This window comes from Petaurus breviceps, unplaced genomic scaffold (assembly GCF_028583685.1).
Source record: "Petaurus breviceps papuanus isolate PSGF00001 unplaced genomic scaffold, PetGlider_PUasm1.0 126, whole genome shotgun sequence".
In the NCBI taxonomy this organism is placed as follows: domain Eukaryota; kingdom Metazoa; phylum Chordata; class Mammalia; order Diprotodontia; family Petauridae; genus Petaurus; species Petaurus breviceps.
Genome location: NW_027185655.1, coordinates 32,330,728 through 32,354,285, shown reverse-complemented (window position 1 = coordinate 32,354,285; position 23,558 = coordinate 32,330,728). Strand labels below are relative to the sequence as shown.

Sequence of the window (23,558 nt, the reverse complement as noted above, 5' to 3'; positions counted from 1 at the left end):
TATGAATAGCTTGTCAAGGTGTCATGGGGGACACTTGGGAGATAACTATATTATCGTATTGAAACATTCCAAAAGTATTAGTATCAATTTAAAAAAAAATTACACGTTCAAGTTTTCTTTGTGAAAAATTAATCTTCATTTTATTTCTCACTTGCATGTTGGTCAGCAAGTATTTCCCTGTGCACCAGGCACACAGTAAACTCTAGAAAGTATGTCCTATCATATTGAGTAAGGAATACATTATTGATTGATCAAAACAGAAAAGATTCAGCCAGGCAGTGTGGGGGCTGAAAAAAGTCAAGAATCCTTTGCTCTCCTGTCTCTGGGTGACTCAGCTACCTGGCCTCAGTCTTAGGTCTGCACACCACCTTTCCGCCTGACTGAATTTTTAGAAAGTGATCGTTGTTTTTTAAACCAAACTTTCTTTTATTGTTGTTCACAGATATCGATGATGTACGGAAACATAAACCAGCTTACCTCGAGGCAACACATGACTGGTTCCGATTATACAAAGTGCCTGATGGAAAACCAGAAAATAAATTTGCTTTTAATGGAGAGTTTAAAGACAAGGTAAAGATAGCGTACATATTGACATGCTTTTCATGATGCACCTTCCTGGCGGCAGCTTCTTAAAATAATGTGAAAAACTGCATGTGATATGAACAAAAAAAGCTCTTTGATGTGTTCCTGATTTGGGTGTCATATGTGCATTTAAGCAGATATTTTGTTTGTCGTTTTATTTAAAGAATCGTTTCAAAGAGTTTTCATTAGTGACTTGTCAGAGAAACTTAAAAAAAAAATCCTAATCAAAAATACGTAAGGAGTGACATGACATTCCTTCTCCCAACTTGTCATAGAAAGAAAACTTCTTCCAGAGCCATGAGAATCTGCTCCTTGACTTTCTACTGTATTTGTTCATGGTTAGCTAGATTCACCCATACCAATTTCCCGTGGCACAGGAATATATTCTCTTAAATAAAGACCCTCTGTTTGCTGTTATGGGTGTGGCAACGAAGGAGCTATACTCATTTCCTATATGAATCCATAGGTTTCTTTCTACTGAGGCCTTATGCCCCCATGCTTGAATTAAGCTGCATAAAAATATGCAAGTAACATTGAGCTTTCTGGCCTCAATAGCTACTTCTTTTATGTATGTATGTATGTATGTATGTATGTATGTATGTTTTGCTTTTTGGAGGGCAATTGGGATTAAGCAACTTGCCCAAGGTCACACTGCTAGTAAGTGTTAAGTGTCTGAGGCCGGATTTGAACTCAGGTCCTCCTGACTCCAAGGCCGGTGCTCTATTCACTGCGCCACCTAGCCGCCCCAATAGTTTCTTCTTTTAATATAACCCATAGGAAAACCCTCCCAACAATATATTAAATCTTCACTTGTTTGAAATAACAGGGGAAGGCAAGTAAATTCCTGAAAAGCATTTCCTTATCAAATGTCTTGAAATAAATTTGACTTTTTCCAGTACAATACATATTAGTTAATATACCAATGGATTGTAATAAATGAGGTGAGAGACAACACTCTGTCTGAACCAGAAAGATTGTCTGTCGGGAAGAGGTTCTTGGGAGAGGAAATTTCCATATCAGAAGTTGCCTACAGCAATGATATCATACATACAGATAAAAACAAATAAATGAGGGCACTATAAAAATCATTTAAAAGCAGACCTACATTACATAATGATGCACAGTTAAATAAGATCATAGGGCATATAAAATGTTTTCCTCGAAGGCTTGTGAGGCAGATAGAATAAACATTACATTTCTAATTTACAAAGGAGGAAACTGGGACATAGAGCAATTAAAGGTCTTGCCTGTGATCACACAACTCTTGGTGATAGAACTCAGACTCATGTCTCCTGACTCTCAAATCAGTGTTTTTTCTGCTGTTCTTTCTTGGAAATTCTTCATATGACAAATAATTACTAGATGTAGCAGTTGATTCATCTTGAAACAATCTGTAATTTCTTAAATCCCTTGTTTGGAAGAAGCCCTTGATTTTTAGACTATGTCTTCCTCACATGTGAAGAAAACCTTTGTACTTTTCAGAGGAAGAAAATATTTCCAGCTTTTCCCTCAAAAAACATGTACTCCAGCTTTGAATCACTGCAAATTCTTTTTTTCCTATTAATTAATTAATTAGTTTTTAGTTTTCAGCATTCACTTCCACAAGATTTTGAGTTCCAAATTCTCTCTCTTCCTCCCTCCCCACCAACCCTCATTGAGAAGGCAGGTAATTTCATATAGGTTATACATGTGTAGTCAAGCAAAATATTCAATAATTGTCATGTGGTGAAAGACTATGTTCCCCTCCATCCCATCCTGCCACCTGTTTATTCTGTTGTCTCCTTTGACCCTGTCTCTCCTCAAAAGTGTTGCTTCTGATTACCCCCTCACCCTATCTACCCTCCCTTCTATCATCCCCTCTTCTCTTATTCTCTTCCCCTCTACTTTCCTATAGGGTAAGATAGATTTCCATACCCAATTGAGTGAGTATTTTATTCCCTCCTTAAGCCAAATCTGATGAGAATAATGTTCACTCATTCCCTCTCACCTCCCCCTTCTTCCCCTCCATTGTAAAAATTTTTTCTTGCTTCTTTTATATGAAATAATTTACCTCATTCTACCTCTCCCTTTCTACTCCCAGTACATTCCTCTCTCACTCCTTAATTTTGTTTTTTAGATATCATCCCTTCATATTCATCTCACCCTGTGCCCTCTGCATGTGTGTGTATGTGTGTATTCCTTCCCACTACCCTAATACTCAGAAAGATCTCATGAGTTACAGATATAGTCTTTCCATGTAGAAATGTAAACAGTTCAACTTTAATAAGTCCTTATGATTTTTCTTTCCTATTTACCTTTTCATGCTTCTCTTGAGTCTTATATTTGAAAGTCATATTTTCTATTCAGCTCTGGTCTTTTCATCAAGAATACTTGAAAGTCCTCTATTTCATTGAATATTTCATTTTTCCCTTGAAGGATTACACTCAGTTTTGCTAGGTAGGTGTTTCTTGGTTTTAATCCTAGCTCCTTGACCTCCAGAATATTATGTTCCAAGTCCTTTGGTCCCTTAATGTAGAAGTTGCTAAATCTTGTGTTATCCTGATTGTATTTCCACAATACTTGAATTATTTCTTTATGGCTGCTTGCAATATTTTCTCCTTGACTTGAGAACTCTGGAATTTGGCTATAATGTTGCTAGGAGTTTTCATTTTGGGATGTCTTTCATGAGGTGACTGGTGAATTCTTTCAATATTTATTTTACTGTCTGGTTCTAGAATATTAGGGTGGTTTTCCTTGATAATTTCTTGAAAAATGATGTTTAGGCTCTTTTTTTGATGATGGCTCTCAGGCAGTCCAATAATTTTTAAATGATCTCTCCTGGATCTATTTTCCAGTCATTGGTTTTTCTGATGAGATATTTCACAGTCTTCTACTTTTTTCATTCTTCTGGTTTTTTTTTTTTATAATTTTTTTATTTTCTCATAGAGACATTAGATTCCATTTGTTCCATTCTAACTTTTAAGGAATTAATTTCTTCAGTGAGCTTTTGGACCTCCTTTTCCATTTGGCCAGTTCTACTTTTTAAGTCATTCTTCCCCTCATTGACTTTTTGGACCTCCTTTGCCATTTGATCTAGTCTATTTTTTAAAAGTGTTTTCTTCAATATTTTTTGGGGGTCTCCCTTAGCAAACTGTTGATTCATTTTTTGCATCACTCTCATTTCTCTTGTCAGTTTTTCCTCTACTTCTCTTACTTGATTTTCAAAATCCTTTTTGAGCTCTTCCATGGCCTGTGAACAGTTCATATTTTTCTTGGAGGCTTTCGATGCAGGAACTTTGACTTTGTTGTCTTCTTCTCATTGTATGCTTTGATCCTCTTTGTCACCAAAGTAAGATTCTATAGTCTTGAGTTTTTTTTCCGCCAACAGAGAGATCCCTGCAGTCTTCCTCTGATTGGTTACTTGACCCCCCCACCCCACCTCTTATCCCCCACCATCTAGGGGCCAAGAGCTCCAGAAGCAACTGCAGCCACCACCTCTGCCACTACTCTGGTCTGGGGCCAGGACTGTGTTCCTCTCTCACTTAGGTCCAACAAACCTTTCCTGCTGACCTTCTAAGTTGTCTTTGGCATTTGTGGGTTGAAAAGTCTAGAAATCAGCACAGCTGCCAGTGATTCAGTTCCCTGACATCCACTCCAGGTTTGCTGGCACATTTTGTGCTGGACTGCACTCCTCTCTCAAACTGTTGCAACAGACCTTTCCTGTCTACCTTCCAGATTATCTTGGGTTAGAAATTTGTTTCACTGTGTCATTTTGTGTGTTCTGCTGCTCTAGAATTTATTTAGAGTCATTTTTTACAGGTATGTGGAGGGGAGCTCAAACAAGTCCCTGCTTTTGCTCTGTCATCTTCTCTTACCCCCCCCCCCCCCCACCCCAACACCGCAAATTCTAAATCTATATGTTGCAAATGATGTTTCATTGTATGAAAGACCTCAAACCTCCATGAGGATCTTATGATTCCATTTTTCCCCAGGCCAAATAAATCCATATACATACTTTATCTAGGCTAAATTTTATACATGCCAAATAATGCATTATTTCTTTTGTGCAAAAATTGTGTATTTTGCCTAATTTTATGCCAGATCAGTAATTTTGTGCATTGCTTTCTACTTTTTCCATATAACAAATGGTATCTAGTAAATTGTCCAAAATAATAAAAAATGACTAATTAAATGTGGGGCAGATTTTAAAGAAACGGTCACACTTCTACATTGTCAATAGATTTGCAAATTGGTGGAATCTTTTTTTGTAGCAATATGTTATAAAATTAAGCATATTGTTTGATTTTGTTATCCCAGTATAAGGGATTATATATATATATATATATATATATATATATATTATATATATCCTATATATAGGATACATGGCAATGTATCCTAACGTCATTATCCCAAAAAAAGATGTGTGTGGGTGAAGTGGTAGTGGTGAAGAATCATTTAAAAATAATAAAATCAGCATTCTTTGTATTGGTAAACAAACAGCCAAAGTATCTAATCATTTGGTAATGGGTAAGCTAACTGATTTATCAGTGTAACCAAATGTAATGCAATAAAGAATGGCGAATATGAGGACCAAAAATAGGGAAGCATTTATGTGAAATACATCAAGGGGGAAAAAAAAGCAGAATCTCAAAAATGTTCCTATACTATGTAAGTGTATTAAAGAAAAAAAGCACATAAACTTGGGACTGAATGGATAAAGGAAGAGAACAAAAGGAGACAGGTTGTGACATGGTAGGAATAACTGATAGGTTGTTACAGGTGTTATTTGCATGTTGACTTTAAAAATTTTGAACTAATTTTAGATGCAAGTTAATTGTATTTATTGTTGTTTGAAGTTAAGTTCCAAATAAGTTATTGTTTAAAGCTTTGGTCTCCAAACCCTGAAAAACTTGAGGAGAAAATATAATTTGTCCAATTAAGGTAGTCCTAGAGATGGCTTCCATTCTTTTATCCTTATTCTCACTCCTTCTAAAAAAATGGGCAATCCCATTGAATGCCCAGGCCAGTTCTAAATAGTTGGTTATTTTGGTAATTAATATGAAAGCTTTTTGCCTGAAATTTTCTAGTGCATTGAGGGAAGCATGGGTTTTGCTTCCTAGAATGAGCATCTGAAATGGTTTCACTGAAAGATCTCCTTTCCTCTTCAGTTAGGGCAATATAGACCTGATAAAACTTCCTTTGAAAGGTCAAGTGCCAGTTTTTGTGAAAACTATAGAGCTTCCAAACCCTTCCCAAGATATTTCATTTGGTTTTAATATCAGGTTTTAAGAGCAGGGGTGAAAGGGTGCTACAATCACTGATGTTGAAAAATTGAAAACCCTTTTAATAAAAATGGCTTGACTTTTAGAAAAAAATAAAGTAAGTTCCTATTTTAGAGTAACAAAGCATGATGAGAGCTTCTCTGTAAGCTCCAATGTTCTTTGACTCAATGTCTTCTACTGGTGCCTTTATGGCAAATGTCATGATTGCAGGGTTATTAGACTATGTAATTCTAGCCAATGCTACTAAAAATTAAATTCCAAAAGCAGTAGAGAATTTCAAATTACCTTGATATGATTTAATGTTAACAAAATTAGTGCATTATGAACTTTGCTGCTAAATTCATTTTCAATGAGCTTGCTGGAATTATTCATGTGTTTGTCTTTAGAACAAGTATATTGCATTGCTTAAAAATCAACTGTCCATTTCAAAATGTCTCTTTTGCTGCCAACCCAGGATTTTGCTCTTGAAGTTATTGAATGTGCCCACAAATACTGGAAAGCCTTGCTTCACAAAAAGTCTGATGGAGGAGAGATAAATTGGTAAGAATCTGCTCTAATTGAGCTCTATTTTATATTACTTGCATTCTTATTCTGTATATGATGGTTGTACCCTCCTTTCCCTGTTTTTGAAAGGTCTTATATGCCTATGATATTGTTTTTTATAATAATGTCAGTTTTTATAATAATATAAGTCCGTTTTTTATTTTATTATTTTATATAATAACAAGTCAGTTTTTATAATAACAACATTAAGCCTTTTCTTGACAAATAATATAGAATAACTAGTCATTTCAAGTGTATGTTCACTTTTATCTGGGAATAATAATTGTGGACAGTGTTTTTAGGGGGAAAAAATTTTCATACAAATGAGTCTCTTTCAGAAAACAGAATTTAGCTTTTTTTTGTCCTTTTAGGAAATGACACTTTCAGTATATTAAGTGTAGGTGGTCAGGATTATGGCAAAACATTCATTTGCCTACTTAAACAAGGCTTTCCATTATTATTAGCAAAATCCTGTAAGAAACATTAAAGGATGCTATCTGCACAGAAGGGGCTTCTAAAAATAACTCTAATCCTAACTCAGGTGATTGTCAACTCCTTGAGAACAGGCATGTTTTGTTTGACTTCCTCTGTCCCTGATACATAGCAAGAGCCCTGTAAGTGAGTGTTGATTTTTAGAGACTGTCTCGTCCAAGCCTTTTCTATTTTACAGAGGAGTTAAAGTGGGCTGCCCAAAGCCACGTGGGGAAGGAGGCTCGATGCACTGGCCCTGTACTCCAGAACCAGCCGAAGTGAACTGAAGTGAATTGTGTCTGACTAAGGCTAAAATTATTCCACCGTCTGTATTTAAAATTGTCTTCTTCATAACGAATGAATGAGTGAATAAAATGCACTTAGTTAAAACAATAGGACTGCATTTGTCACTGACCGTGGAATGGGCTAAAATGTTTTCTGTAAAGGTCATCAGTGTGTTGTTGAACTTGAACCAAGAGGAGCAGTCTATTCTCCCCTCCAGCCATTCTTAGTGCTCAGCCTACTGATCCAGAGAGAGATGATAGAGCCTCTTATGGAAGCTTGTTATGATGCTGGCCAATTCTGGTTGTCAGGAAATTCTTCCTTAGGAATTGTGTACATCTCTCATGCTACATTTAAGCTTATGTATTCTGTTTCCTTTTTTCAGTTGTTAAGTGGTGGATTATAAGAATTATAATTAATAATTAAATAATTATTATTTTCTATTATATAATTTATATAATTAATATAATATTTATATTATATTTAAATTATATATATAATTTAGAATTAATATATTTATATTATATAATTAATAATTATAATTAATAATAAAGGTAGCACAGTGAGTAAGAGCACCGGCCCCAGTGTTGGGATGACCTGGGGATCGAATCCAGGCTCAGATACTTAGCACCACACCCAGAAATAACTGGCTTTGTAACCTTAAGCAAGTTACTTAACCCCAATTGCTTAAAAAAAAAAAGAATCATAAGAGCCTGTCACATAGTAGATGAACATGAGACTAAGTTTAGTGCCTTCTTCAGATGCTGTTCCTGAAGACCCTATAATATGGGGTACCCATTTATCTTAGAAAATATCTTTGCAGCCTTGCCTAAAGTAAACATGCTGGAATTTTAGTTCTACTTAGTGATTCTGCTGGATAATTTTATGCTTAGTCTGAAGGTTTGTAGTTATGCATACTCTTTGGGGTGAGTTTCTTTTGTTTGGTTATTTCATTCATCATTTTCCTTGTTTAATAACTATATTTTCCTGTTTCAGTGTTAATGTGCAGGTATATGACAGCCCTTTCTGCTGCAGTAAAGAAGAGGCCAGATGCATAGTGCAGTCGGTAAGAGATAGAAGCGTTCGGCGTATTTTAGCCTCGTGTATATCATGTGGGAGGAATGCAGAGGTTCTGAAAAGCCAGGAGTGAACTGAGAGGAAATGCATAAAAAGCCAGGCTTGTTCTAAGGCACGAGTTTAAAAAATAGCATTGAGATCTACTAAAAAAAAAATCTACAGAACAATAATCTGATAACCTCCAAGCCCCTTTTGTGGAGTCTTTATTGTATTTTCCTGAAGGTTCATTAGCTTTCAGTTGATTTCCTGTGATGCTGTTTGTCTTAATACCAGGTAGCAAGACGAATTGCTATTTGTGTATAATATACTGTCTTCTCTGATGCTCTGTTGCTATGAGTTACCACCCGATACTAAGACTGAGACTGGCTGCTATCAAATCATCAGGGCTGAACCATTATTTTTCTCTTATTATTATGGAATTGTGTATTACAAATTTATTTTGGTGTAAGAAAAATGAAATGCTTAAGATTTTAATCTTTTTTTTCTTTAACAAAGGCCATTTGTCTCCTATTTTGGGTAAAATTCAGATCGCAGATTTCTTTTTTAGGCTTTTAAGATTGACTTGGACTTATCTATTTCCTGCTGAAATACTGTCCATGGAGAAGTTAATTTATTATTAATTTAAAGTTTTATATTTGGCGGATACTCAGCAAGCAGATTAATGTTCAGATAGCCAAGCTATATCACAGCAAAATTAGTTGTTTCCTTCTTATTTTTTTAAAAGCATGTTTATAGGAGATAGCAAATAGAAAAACTCTAGGGTTGAAGATCTCACACATAAATTTAAAATTTTCTAAAAATTTAAATACTTCACAAAAACCTTATTCCTATGCTTTGTGGTGGAATCCAGGTGACCATGGTTTCTGGAAGACTTGGGGCATGAGCTGTTAGATTTTCTATTGAAAAATAATGGTAGGGGTGGCTAGGTGGTGCAGTGAATAGAGCACCAGCCCTGGAGTCAGGAGGACCAGAGTTCAAATCTAACCTCAGACACTTAACACAAAAACTAGCCATGTGACCTTGGGCAAGTTGCTTAACCCCAATTGCCCTACCTTCCTGGGGCGGCCAGGTAGCACAGCGAGTAAGAGCACCGGCCCCAGTGTCAGGATGACCTGGATCAAATCCGGGCTCAGATACTTAGCACCCACCCAGAAACACCTGGCCATGTAACCTTGAGCAAGTTACTTAACCCCAGTTGCTTTAAAAAAAGAAAAATAATGGTGACAATCATGGATAGTGCCTTTTCACTTTTAGTGTGACCCCGAGCAAGTGTGACCCCTTTGACCTTTTTCACCTTCATTTTCATCATTTGTAAAATGGTGAATCATAAAAGCACCTCCCTCCAGGGTTGTTGTGAGGATGAAAGGAGATAACCTAGGTGAAGCACCTGTGTGTGAAGACTCATTTGGTTGTTTCAGAAATGAGCAAAAATAGAAGTAGTCCTCATTGCTGTGCAGCTGGCTCCCTCAGACTTCTGCAGTGGCAGTGCCAGGAAAAGGGAATTGAGGGTGATTCATAATGATATTAAGTTGTTCAGTTGTGTCTGAGTCTCCATGGTCCTGTTTTGGGGTTTCCTTGGCAAAGATACTAGAGTGGCTTGCCATTTCCTTCTCCAGCTCATTTTACAGATGCGGAAACTGAGACAAAGAGGGTTAAGTGACTTGTATCAACAATGCAGTATTCACAATGCCTACAGTAACTATAAATATGCTGATATGGTAATTAATCACAAAATGTAACAGGCTGTCTTCATGGAGGACATGGCTAGAACATTTATTGAACTATCAGAAAACTGAGTCCCCAAACCAGAAAGTCAAAGCCACTATAGTAGCCACAGAGTTGGAACATGTAGTTAATGCGGTAAACATCCACATTCTCCAGCCTTCAAAACAGAACAGGCTACCTCAGGCAAAGATCCTCCTCTCCTCACTCATGGTAACTGCTCAGCCTCCACGCAGCTGTCTCCTAGCAGCTCTGGCCCCCTCGCAGTTCCTGTCCCCGGCAGTCCTTAGCAAGAGTCCTTAGCAGAAATTCTGGCTGGCTCCAAAAAAGGAGTTTGTGCCACTGCCTCTTCTAGTCACCATGCTGGCTCCAGCCCAGCTCCTACTCAGCTTTGGCTCCTTCCTGCCCCATCCCTTACTGCTACATCAGCTAGTTCAAGGGGCATGGAAGATTTTCAAATCCCATTACATTTGTCCAGGGTTACACAGCAAGTAAGTGTCTGAGGCTGGTTTTGAACTCAGCCCTCTATGTCTAGCACTCTGTTGAGCTCAGGAACCTTACTAGCTATGTGACTGAACAAGTTGTCTGACCTACCTCAGACACCGTTTTTTTCTTTTGTAACATGGGGCTAGTGTAATATGGGGCACTTGCCTCACGGGGCCGTTGTGAAGATGAAATGAGATAATACATATAGAACACTCTGAAAAACGTAAAGCAAGCAGCTAAGTGGCACAGTGGCCAGAGGGCCGGGCCTGGAGTGAGGGAGACTCCCCTTCCTGAGTTCCAACCTAGCCTCAGACACTTGCTAGGTGATGCTAGTAAGTGTTTGAGGCAGGATTTGAACTCGGTCCCCTACATCTAACCACTCTATCCACTCCACTACGTAGCTGCTCTTTTAAAAAATATGATCATTAAAATTTTTAAAGTAGTAACTTTGGTCCGTGTCCTCTGGGACAAAATGTGGAGCTATTTGAACAAGTGATTCAGACATATCTCTATCTAGTACATCAGAATCGGTGTATGGGGTTGTCCTGCAGCATCAGCATTTTTAACCCCATAGTATCCCTTCCCATTTCATCCCTTCAGCATTGAGGTGTCTGAAGGAACTTTGTCTGGTTCTTCCTTGTTTCCCACAGATTGTGCTTTTTGTTGTCATAGAGGTACCTTCGTGTTTAATTTGTCTGGTGCTACTTAAGATCTTTACGTTATGCACCAAGCCTTAGCCGGTTCCTTTTAGTACCATGTCCATGTGGAAACAATAAATGCTAAGCCGTAATGCTGCTTGCTTGGCCCAGAAGAAGTAAATTTCTCGTTAACCATTATCTGCATCCCAGTTTTACCATCTTGATGCTGATGTGGGAATGTCCACTGAGGCTGGGGATACGTATCGCACAAGGCAGCTGGGTGGTAGGATGGGAAAGGTTTCCATCTCACAACTTGGCGAGACCTGGATGAGATGTGGAGATGAGGTTTCATGATAAGGAATATGACTGCTTTCTAGAAGATGTTATTTTAGAACCCGCAGAGAAAGGAAACATACTGGACTTGGTCCTGAATAAGTGAACAGGAACTGATCCAGGAAGTATCTGTGGGTGAACCACTGTGCAGTGCTGATCATAATACAATTAGCTTTCACATTCTTTTAGGAGTGGGAGAACCAGAAGAAAGCCATCATGCGGTTTCCTAATTTTAGAGAAAGGAATTACAACAATGTGGTCTGTTAGGAAAATAATTTGTGCTACCACAGCCTTAGAGGCAGCAAAACATGAAGTCCCATCAGGAAGGCTTTTGGAAATGGCAGAACACGTTACTCTGCCCTTTTGGACTTCTGTGGCCCTTCCTAGCCCGGACCCTTCCTTCCCCCCTTGCTAGGGCTAGGTTTGGCTCCCATTTCTCCTCTCTGTTTCTTTCTCCGTACGTTGTGTTAGCATGTTGTCTCCCTCATCAGACTGAGTTCTGAAAAGATGGGGCCTGCTTCTGCTTATCCTTGTATTTCCAGGGCTTTAATACAATGCTTGGCACACAGTAGGTGTAATAAATGCTGATGGACTTGACTCTTTGCCCTCGGAAAAAGTCCTGGTACCTCAGCATGTGGAATGCTTCCTGGTGTTCCTCGACCTTGAGAGAAGCTAGCCATCTGGAGGCAGCTCGGAGGGGAGTGTTAGCCCAAGGAGGAGACGAAGAACCACCTACATGTGCCCAGGGCTTTGCAGCTACAAAGTGCTTTCCACATAAGGATAGATGCTCAAGCTGTAGAAATTTAGGAAAAGAACCAAAAACAGGAAACTGGAAGTTAGAGTGGCTAGAGTGACCAATCTTCACACATAGTGGTTAGTTAACGAAGGCTTGTAGAGTGAATGTTTGCCAAATCCAAGGATACTTTAAACTGGATGACAGAATAAAACCTCTGTATATTGTCCTAGGGGTCCAGGATATAACAGTCACCCAATGGCAGCAGCATTTGGCCTGTAAATGGGGTGCACGTGTCAGACTCCCTTCCCCTTAACTTCAGCTATCATCATGCCCTCCTAGTTTGTCTCTGTCACCTGCCCTCTCTCCCATCCATTCTCTGTACTACTGCCTCTAGCATAATGTCCTTAAGGCTGAGGTCTGATCCCATTGTTTCCCCCCCCACACACACACACACGAAACCTTCCATGGCTCCCTATTACCTCTAGGATAAAATGCCAACTTGGAGTCATTCGGCATTTCAGACTCACCACAATCCACATTTTCCAATTGAGCCAATGAATGAATCAGCTCAATCACCCGCCACTTTCTTTGGGTGGGTTCTGTATGTTTGGGGGCCTCTGCCAGACCCTGTAGCAGATAAACAGTAACTCAGCCACGTTCACTTGTTATTTCTGAGTCCCAGTTGGAATTTTACTGTCTTATAAACATTTACTTGGGAGCAAAGAACCAAGATATCTGGGCCGCCTGTATAATATAGTGAAAGAGCATTGAATTTAGAGTCAGGAGATTTGGATTCAAATCCTCCCTGTGTCACTTACTAATTGGGTAATCTTAGGAAAGCCATGACCCTGGAGTCTCAGTTTCTTCATCTTTAAAATGAAGAAATCCCAATTGTTGGATGGACACTGAGCTCCCTCCTATCTCTGCCTCTGTGGCCTTTGGGACTCTTGTTTATCTAGAACAGGATTTGCCCTCCTAATCTGACATTCATTACTTCGGCGGTTGTCTTTTCTTTGGTTCCCTTGATTTAGGATTCTGCTCTTCAGATTTTTTTCCCCCGTATTTAATTATAATTTAGAATACACACGTACAAATTTGTGGGTCCAGTGACGGACTGATTTTTGGATTTCTCAGAAAATATTCTTATCAATTCTAAATGTTTGCCAACTTCATTATTATTCAACCATCTGTAAAGTAATCATGTTTTATAACCCTTTCTCCTCTCTTTTACAGATAGAATTTTTCCCTTTTCAACTTCTGTGTAACAGAAAGCCCATTCTAGTGCCATTCAGCTTAATGTAGATGTAACAAATTCTGTTCCAGTGTGAATTCTTGAGTAACATACATTCCCAAGGCTGTTTCTACATATTTGCCTGTTTAATCAAGCCAATTAATCAATTAACACATATGTTTATTGAGTACCAAGCACTGTAGCAGGTTCTGGTGATACAAACACAAAGAGAGAAACTGTCTTCTGACAAGGCCCTTTACATAATGTGAATCCCCACATGATATTAATAATTTTTAAAAAATGGAAGTTCTTTTGGAAATGTTACAGTAGTGCCATTCATAGTATTATGGTTTTTAGAAGTAGAAGAGAAATCAACTAATCCTCCTTAGGATTTTACAAATCCCTCGTTATTTTTGGTAAAGAGTTCTACCTTGTTATTGGTATTTTGAGAGTCAATATAACAGTAGGTTTCCAGTAACCTTTGAGTAGAGACAAATAAATGCTCTGGGTTCTTTTGTTGAGGCCTTTAACCTCACAGTTTAACCAATTGCCAAAGCATCTGCAAAACACTCACTGAATGACCAGCTTTGTTTAGTTTAAATGTCATTTTGGAGCCTAAAACATACCGACACAATATTTTGAAAACATGAAGTTTTATTAAAAACAAACTTATATTCATATGGTTTTAGAAGGTGGATATTTAACTGTCTGTACTTTCAGATACTATTTTTTTATATAATTAATTTAGTTTTAGTTTTTCAGCCTTCAGTTCCATAAGATTTTGAGTTTTAAATTTTCTTCCCCTCCCCCAAGACGGTATACAGTCTGATATAGGATCTACATATACATTCATATTAAACATATTTTCACATTAGTCATGAGGCAAAGAAGAATTAGAGCCAATGGAAGAAACTACGAGGAAAAAAAAAACTAAACAACGAAAGAAAAAGAGCAAATTGTATATTTCCATCTGTATTTGGACTCCAAGTCCATCTGCATTCAGACTGCAAACAGATACTACTTTTTTGGAAGAGTCAGAACATCCCCTTTTCCACAATTTTCTTCTGCCCTTTCTCTTCCCCATTTGTTATTATCTACAAATACCCATCATGCCTAATTTGGTAGTAGGAGATAAACAAATAAAAAACTCACCTGAACATTAAAGTAAATTGAAGACTACAAAATTGTAATGGCCAAGCTCCATCCTAAAGGAGACATATGAGAAGACTCCTTCTCTTACTTCTTTGCAGAGATGGAACTCTAGGTGTGGAACGTTGAATATAATATCAGACATTTTTGTTACAATTCTTACTTTTGCTCTACTTTTTTCTCCCTCCTTTTTATTTTTTTGTTGATGGGGGATGGCTTTTTAGGCATGGGAAGCGCTTCCTTTGGGAAATGTAAGTCAAGTGAAAAAGATAGCATTACTAAAACTTAAAACACAGCAAGAACCCACATACTATATTCCTTCTCTACGCTCTAGCACTAAGCTTACATTTTTATGAAAGATTTGTCTGTGACAAAAGTCTTATTTTCTTAAAGTAGAATTTTACCTGTAGTTATGTTTGGCAGGTATGCCTAAAGCTTTCGTTTTTAATTTAGGAATTCATTGTGGGGAGGGAGAAGCAAAAACAATTTCATAAGAGAGGAAACAAAAACCTTCCACATATCTGTTGCATTCCCAGGTGAATTGGGGGAGGGGGCATAAAATATTTTTGACACATTTTTGAGGTTTTTTTGGTAGAAAAGTTGGCTCAGATTCTTTTGTTTCATGAAGTCAATACTGCTTCTTTTCAAAACTTCAAACTTTAAAACTTCAAAACTGACCCACTAAGGAGGTGCCTTTGATATGAAGAAGCCGGGTCTGAATCCACACGCAGTCCAAGTCGGTGCTCTGTCTTCTCGTTTTCCTTTAGCCTCAAACCTGGGCCTGGTTTGTGAAGTTCCATGCTAATTCCTATGCACCATTCACATGGGGCCTCAGTCTTGGGTTACTTACAGGTGTCATAGTTGAGTTTCCCTTTAAGGGAGTGTTCCCAAGAGCCAACTCTTTCTTAGTCAGAATGGGATTATCTAAACTGGATTGTTCAGCCTCTTTGATTATTGAGATGGTGGAACTAGGTATGATGGTTTTGCTGAGTGGTGATGGCCGAGGGATCTGTTGTCTGATAGTGGGAGCACATGGAGACCAAGGAACATGCTTATGCTTCTTCTTGGTCAAGTGGTTTGGAGGCCATTTTAAGAGCACCCTCTCCTGGAAAGACTGGACAGGAGTTTAATGTTTTCTGGGGAGAGACAGATTTCTGAATACGAAAGATGTAGATTGTGAAGTAAAGACATCTACTGCTAGTTTATGTCATTTGTGTCATTTTCCTGTCTGAGATACAGAGCAATAAACATTCAGACTAATACTACTGTTGTTATCCCTATTTTACAGTTGAGGAAACTGAGGCAAACAGGTTAAGTGATTTGTCCAGGGTCACCCAGCTACTAAGTGTCTAAGGCTGGATTTGAACTCAGGTCTTCTTGACTAGCAGCAATCTATTTACTGCCACCTAGCTTCCAGAGTAATCACATAGGTAGTTGTAGACCCAGGTAAGAGCAGTCACACACACACACACACACACACACACACACACACACACAAACTAGAGAGAAGTGAATATCAAGGAGAAAAGGGTTATTGACAGTGCCAAAGATTGCGGAGAGGTCAAGAAGGATGAGCGCTAAGAAAATATCATTAGATTTGGCAATTAAGAGTTAAGAGATCCTTGGTCACTTTGAAGAGAACAGTTTCATTTTAGTGACTAGGTAAGAAGCCAGATTCATACAGTTTTGAAGAGAGGGAAGACATATGCAGGTAAAGATTGTAGATGACCTTCTCCATGAAAGGGTGGAGGGATAGAGAGCTAGAAGGGAAAGATAAGTAAAGTGAGGGCGTTTTGAAGATGGGAAAGGCACAGGCCTGTTGGCAAGCAGTAGGGAAGCAGCCAGTAGACATTTGTTCCATGAAATGACAGAGCTGGGTAGCATTCCTTAAGAACATTTTACTTTCCCACTGTACAATTCTGATTTTGTTTGAAAGGGGCTGAGGGGATGATTATACGAGTAAGGTAGGGTAGATTTTCACTGGGTTAGAAATGAGGAAAATGCATGCCCTCTATTCCTAAGAGACAGATGTTTTAAGAGAGGTGATCCTGAAGTTCTTCCTCTTAAAAGAAAAGCACAGTGTTATGTAATATTTTTGCAGATAAAGTAATAGCTTGTCTCTTGGTTTTTGTAATTCTTTTTAAGCTAATGAGAAGTCTCTCACTTACTCTATTTTTATATACTCTCTACTCTCTTTGAAATATTTGGCAGCTCTAGCAACAAGCAGCTGCTGGTTTTAAACAGGAAATTTAAATAGGCTATTTCCATCAGGCTATGTAATAGGAGACCTGCACAATTCAAAGGGACCAGGATATGGGCAAGTCTGGTCCAGCACTTGAGTTTACTGGGTTTGCTGAGTTTGAGTTTTATATTTTTATTTAGAAAAAGCAGGAATGGCTCCGGATCTTCTTTTAGTGATAAAATGTGTTTATTGAAAACACACACACACACACGTATACATACACACATATACACACGTATGATTGTGCTAAAAGTTACCATCAATAATGGGGGCAACCAGGTGATGCAGTGAATAGAGTGCTGGGCCTGGAGTCAGGAAGACTCACCTTTCTGAATTCAGATTTGACCTCAGACACTTACCAGCTATGTGACCCTGAGCAAATCACTTCCCCCTTTTTACCTTGATTTTCCTCATATATGAAATGAACTGGAGAAGTAAATGGCAAACCACTCCAGTGTCTTTGCCCAGAAAACCCCAAAAGTGGCCACAAAGAGTTTGACATGACCAGAACGACTAAACAAGATTCATACACATATATGTATGTATACATTTAAGCATCCACTGTTTTTTACACATGATCACTTAATAACTTCTTTTTTCTTGTGATTAGTTTTTTACATTCTTTTTTAAAGCAAAGTTTTTATTCCTTTTTTTAGTTCTAAATTTTCTCCCTCCTTCTTCCCTTTACTTCATCCATTGAGAAGGCAAAAAATAAAATAAAATAAAAACCGTTACAAATATGTAAAACATTTCTATATTAGCTATGTTAAAAAAAAAGTCAAGAAAGAGAAAAAAATATGCTTCAGTCTGCACTATTGAGCTTATCACCGCTCTCTGGAGGTGAGTAGCATGTTTCTCCATGAGTCTTTCGGAATTTTGTTGTGTCATTGTTCTGATAAGAGTTATTAAAGTCTTTCACAGTTGATTATCTTCACAGTATAGTTATTACTGTCTTGTTCTTCTCATTTCACTTTGCATCACTTCATTTAAGTTTTCCCCCATCTTCCTGAAACTGTCCCCTGCATCATTTCTTACAATACAGTGATATTGCATCACATTCGTATACCAGATAATGGGTATCCCCTCAGTTTTCAGTTCTTTCCTACCACAAAAAGTACACATTCATTATTAAAACACTGCTGGCCAAATTTCACTTTGATAAGCTGTTTCTCATAGAATTATTATTTCCTATCTGTTCGACCAGATGTGGTTCCCGCTGGAGCTTCTCAAATTATATTTCTTCAGTAGCTGAGGTTCTAAACTCACTGGGTTCATCTGCACTAATTTGGGGTGGGGTGGGGGAGGGGAGCTAGATCTCTCTTGTAGAGAATTCTCTTACAGGGAACTCCATTTACCAAAGCAGATCAGTGCTTATTTGGTGACAGAAAGTCTTAGAGAAGGGGCGGCTAGGTGGCACAGTGAATAGAGCACCAGCCCTTGAGTCAGGAGGACCTGAGTTCAAATTCGGACTCAGACACTTAACACTTACTAGTTGTGTGACCTTGGGCAAGTCACTTAACCCCAATTGCCCTCCAAAAAGCAAAAAAAAAAAAGAGAGTCTTAGTTACCTGAATCACTAAGAGGTTAAGTTAAAATAATCAGTAGCATTCATATAGCTTTCTAAGATTTGCAAAGTGCTTTTACATGTTACTTCATTTTATCCTCAGAATAACGCCATGACACAGGTGCTGTTATTATCCACATTTTGCAGACGGCAAAACTGAGGCTGAGAGAATCATACAGTGTCTGAGTCTTCCTGACTCCTAGCTCCCATACCTCCACATCACCTTACTAGTGTCATTATATATCAGAGGGGAGACTTGAACTCAGGTCTTCCTGACTCCAAGGTTGTTTTATGATCCTCACTTCCCTGCTGGCTTTCATATATATTATTATTCATATGCCTCAAGCCTGCCTCATCCTTGTTTCCCTTCATATACCTGTGTCCTAGCAAAACTAGGCTCTCACTTGTATACATTGGCATATTTTGTCTACCATCTCCTGTTGAAGTTCTTCCTTGCTTTTCAAGGCCAAGTTCAGCTTCCATCTCCTTTGGGAGCCCTTTCCTTGGTTCCTCTTATTCTTAATTTATTTCGCCTTTATTAGGCCTCTTTTTCATACTTTCCCTATTCTAATTTGTGTTATAGTGGCTTGTATATTTATCTCACTTGCCAAATTATGAGCTTCTTTGGGGGCAGACTCCTTCATTTTTCATTTTTTTATCCTTAGTAAATTTTCACATAATAGGTGCAAAATACATTTTTATTGAATTGGTGTGACCATAGATCTTCCCCACCCAAACACCACTTCACAACTGCTGGTTTTTTTTTTTTTTCCTTTGCTCATATGCTTGAGAGTTCTTAGGGTTTTTAGGAGAAGTAGAATTGGGAAGAAAAACTTTCTCTAAGCTTTCTTTCTCATCCATTTATTCAAATCCTTTGACACCACCCACCAAGAGATTTAGAAATATCTTTTTTCAAGAGACTTTGAAATACCTCAGAACCCAAAATTCCCAGTGTAATTCCCTTGTCAGAGCTTAAAAGATTGAAAAGTTAAGCTGTTTCTTTTCAAAGTTTTCAAATGTAAGCTTTGATGCTATAAGGAATAAATAGAAGGTTTAGTAATTATGTGTTGCATATGTCTAAACTTGCTAATTGAGATGTTATAGTTGGGCCTGTATTCAGAGAAATTAAATTCTGCTGTAAAATTTACTTTGGGGGAAATAAATAATTCACCCAATCAACACACATTTATCAGGTACCAACTAAGTTTAAGGCTCTAAGTTAAGTGCTGAGCATACAAAGACAAAAATGAAACAATCCCTGTATTCAATGAGTTACCCAGCAAACCAAATCAAATTATATGGAACAGATTTGAATACTCCTTTCTGTCCCATCCTCATAGAATTTCTTTGTTATTTCCTTTAAACTCCAGTTGTGTACCTTGATGGTTTTATACTCATTTTTAAGCTCTTCTCTTCTCTCTTCCATGGAAGATAAAAACAGAACCATATCTAACACCCCATTGTTTATGAAAAGTGCTATTTTTAAAAGTCATTGGTTGTTTCAACAGAAAAACAGTATTAGATGAACAATTCTCCCATCCTTTACAGTGCCTTCTTAGTGGATGAGGTAGTTTCATGCCCACTGGAAATTTTGCGTATGGACCCTGTGGCCATCTCGGGGCATGTGGAAGGCTGAATGAACATTTGTTGTTTGTGGCCTGAAATAACCCTTACCACATGGGAATTCTGAGTTGGCGTGCGATTGCTAGCCAGGCCTGTGAGCTTCTGCCCAGGCCTGAGAGTCCCAACTGTAGAGGAATCCCCTAATTCCCCTATGGCTATCTAAAAAGCCTTGCTATGGCAAGATTCCCAGCACCATGCCTCTGAGATGAAAACAATCTTAATAAGGTTTGGTCTGCACATCTTGCCCCTAGTTAAAAAGGAGGAGGGAGTGGGCCAAGTCAGATATGTTCAGTTGTGAGTCCAGCCTCAGTTAGTGGCTGGCACATAAGAGGATGTTTATTTCACTTGTATTTTTGAATACTGCCATCTGCAGAATTAAGGACAGCCATGAGTCTCTTTGACATTAGTCCCCCAAATGGCCAGCTTGCTCTACAAGGAAGCTTAATAAAGCTTCTTTTTTGAGCCCTGGGAAAACTTCCAAGATGAATTACATGTAATTTGTAGAGTAAGCCTTTTTTGCTTACAGTCACGTTCTTCCCTGTGGTGTGATTTAAGAAGGAGGAATAAAAACCCAGCCTTACCTGAACCGTCTACTTCTTCAAAGGAATAGTGGAAAGGGTGGGGGGGAGGGGATTTGAAAACTCATGACTTAGATGAATCTTTTTTATTTTTAAAATAATGCTGACATTGGCGATCCTTGGCCTTGCTGAGTCACTCTCAATTGGGGCTCAACAAGATCAGACAACTAGGAATTTGTACTGCTCTGCTCATGAAAGAACCCTTTTTATGCAAGGGGGGAAAAATTCTCTCTCTGGAAACTTTTCTGTGCTTACACTTACCTCTCCTGGACCAGATTAAATTAGCTCTAAGAACCTTGGTTGGCCCCAGCATCTAAAATCATTTCCTAGAAATTATCTATGTAAATGACTTTGCTTTGTGGACTTCATTAATTTTTCAAATGCCTCACTTGAGGACTCAACTGGGGGGGGCGGCGGGGAATGAGCCATTTGTTGAATGCTCAGAAGCAAACACCTTAGTTACTCCTTGTGACTAATTAGAAAAAAACAAGTTTCTAAATCTATTTTTTATCTTTATTGTAAACCTCTTCATCAATCATCATAATGCCTGTAGGGTAGGGATTCTGAAGCTTTTTTGTATGTTTGGCAATCTGGGGAAGCTCGTGGGACCATTCTCTGAAAAATGTCTGTAAGGACATAAAATACAGAGAATTGTGAAATAAACCAATTTGATTGAAATGCAGTTATCAGAATTAAAAAACAAAAGTTCCCAGACCCTAAATAAAGAACCCTTGCTCTAGGAAAATGATAATTCCTTAAGTAGAGTAGAATGGTGGGGAATAGTATCAGGGAAATGTGCGTGTACTATCTGTTAGTTTCTCAATAAAATAGCCCTGGCTCGGGATTCCATCTGGAAAGTCTTCATTAAAAGCAGGCTCTTTGTTTTTATCTCATAGGCAGCGACTGCAATAAACGAAGATTCAAATTCCAGAGAAGGTATGTTATCCAGAGGGCCTACCCATACTAAATTGTTTGCACTTGTGGAAGCAAAAAATAAAAATCATTCAGTCAAAAAAGTTTCTAGAAGCTAAGCATAAGGAGCTATAACATATTTACGAGATTGTCGAGATGCACTATCTGAATCATTGTCCTTCATTAAAAAAAAAAAGCCACCAGAAGATACATTTACAGTTTTAAAGCAAGGCAATACTGCTTACATTATATTGTGACTTTTCCTTCCAAGTACTGACAAGTTTTTGGTAAATTATAATGAATTTAAGTTTACACCCTATACTTTGGAGTTTTCTTTGTCTTCCTTGTTTTTTCCTACAAATCAATAAAGTAGTTTCAGCTGAAGGACCAAAGTCTCTATTGGATTTTGAAAATGTTTAATACATTTGCTTTGGAAAAATATTATATTTAAAGTATTTTGAGAAATATAACTTCTAGTAAGAAGTGGAAAGTATAAGCTTATACATCCAGCATTTGTTTATCAAAATATGTGCCAGTTATGATTTTGTGCTTTTTGTTTAATATTATTACTCAGTAATAATAATACTTTATATTTATGTAATGCTTAATGTGTGTTATAATACTTTATAGGTATTAAATGATTTCACACACATTAGTTCATTAGCTCCTACAAGATGTGGGAAGGACCTGAAACTTGCAAATTGTAAAAAATGAGAACTACTTACCATGGGTTCCAAGATGTTTATAAAGGAACGCATCCACAGACATGATTTCATGGGAAAGCAAGCAGTATTCCTTATATGGTGTACTCACAAAATAGCTGCTCTATAAAAGTAGCCCATTTGAGTTATTTGACAGGCAGTTACAGCCTTTCTAATCCTTTCATGCCGATGTTTGAATGGTAACTTTAGGGCTCTCACTGGCTAATGATATTATAGTCTGGATAGGTCACCAAACAAAATATGGGAGCTTTGGCTTTCCTGATGTGGCTTGACTTAATTTTGAGAAAATGTGAGAAACGAAAAGCGTGTTTTGCCATGGAGGTGGAAAGGAAAAGGAAGTTTAAACATAAAATTGAGAAGGCCCCATGTTGATATGTTTTTGCATCTGTCTCAGGATTCTGGTAGATTAGAAACTTCCTGAAGTCAGGGTCTGTTTATTTTTAGTCTTTGTATTTCTAGTGCCTAGAATATAGTAGACAGTCAGTGTTTGTTTATCAAAATGACTAGAGTGACATTTTGTTCTCTCTGTCTCTATCTCTGTCTCTGTCTGTGTCTCATATTCTTCTCCACAGATGAAGATATCCACAGATGGCATTTTATTCAGAAGTGATGGAAATCTCCAGTCACCCTTCATCTCCGAGGGCCACAAGAGACAAGTTCAGGCAACAGTTGCTGCCTCCCCCATGAAGCTTTATTTTTTCATGGCAGTATACAAATAAACACTGGCCTTCCAAAATGTTCTCTCTTTTCATATTTACTCAAAATACAAACTTTTTTTGTTGTTTTGGTCTCATGGGGAAGCTTGGAAGTAACATGTTTTGAACTGTTAGCCATTCCTGTGCAAAAAATGAAACCCATGGATATCATGGCTCTGTTTCTCTGAATGAATGTTGAATTCTAAATTTAATATGTTAACTAGCTACTGGTAAAAGCTGTTATTCTCTTTTCAGTGGAATAAAATGTCAGGCCCAAGACAGGTGGGGACATCATTTAGCCCACATCATTCAGACTATCTCTAAATGTTAGGTTGTTATTATTATGGGAGGGGGATGCAAAACACAAATAACTATAAAATAATACATTATAAATTCATTAGAAAGATACAAGCGTATTGTTACATAACATTTTAGGGAAGACTAGCCACAACTGACCACAAAGATCAATGAACACTTCTTGGAGTAGCTATAGTTGACTTGGCATTTAAGGGGTAGTTAGAAACTGAACACGGGATGGCCCAGGGAAGAACTTGGTTCAAAAGTAGAGAGGTGAGAAAGTGTTGAGCCTGACCAGAGGAAACTGAATCCATTCTGGTTGGAACACTAAGTATATGGCAGGGAGTTGTATGGAAAGACATGGTAGCACCAAATTGTGCAACACCTTGATTGCCAAGGGTAGGAAGTGGA

At 38.0% G+C, this 23,558-nt stretch overlaps 1 protein-coding gene across 2 annotated transcripts in view; it reads left to right on the top strand.

Moving 5' to 3' along the window:
• The window catches only part of PPA2 (inorganic pyrophosphatase 2), a 116,938-nt gene extending 94,047 nt beyond the window's left edge, over nt 1–22,891 (top strand). For both annotated transcript variants that reach the window (XM_069094710.1, XM_069094701.1), the window contains 5 exons: nt 443–570; nt 6,301–6,386; nt 8,139–8,208; nt 21,418–21,457; nt 22,728–22,891. In XM_069094710.1, the coding sequence (XP_068950811.1) occupies nt 443–570; nt 6,301–6,386; nt 8,139–8,208; nt 21,418–21,457; nt 22,728–22,765 (362 nt within the window). In that variant the 3' untranslated portion in view covers nt 22,766–22,891. The remainder of the gene's footprint in view (nt 1–442; nt 571–6,300; nt 6,387–8,138; nt 8,209–21,417; nt 21,458–22,727) is intronic.
• Nucleotides 22,892–23,558: the final 667 nt, after the last annotated feature.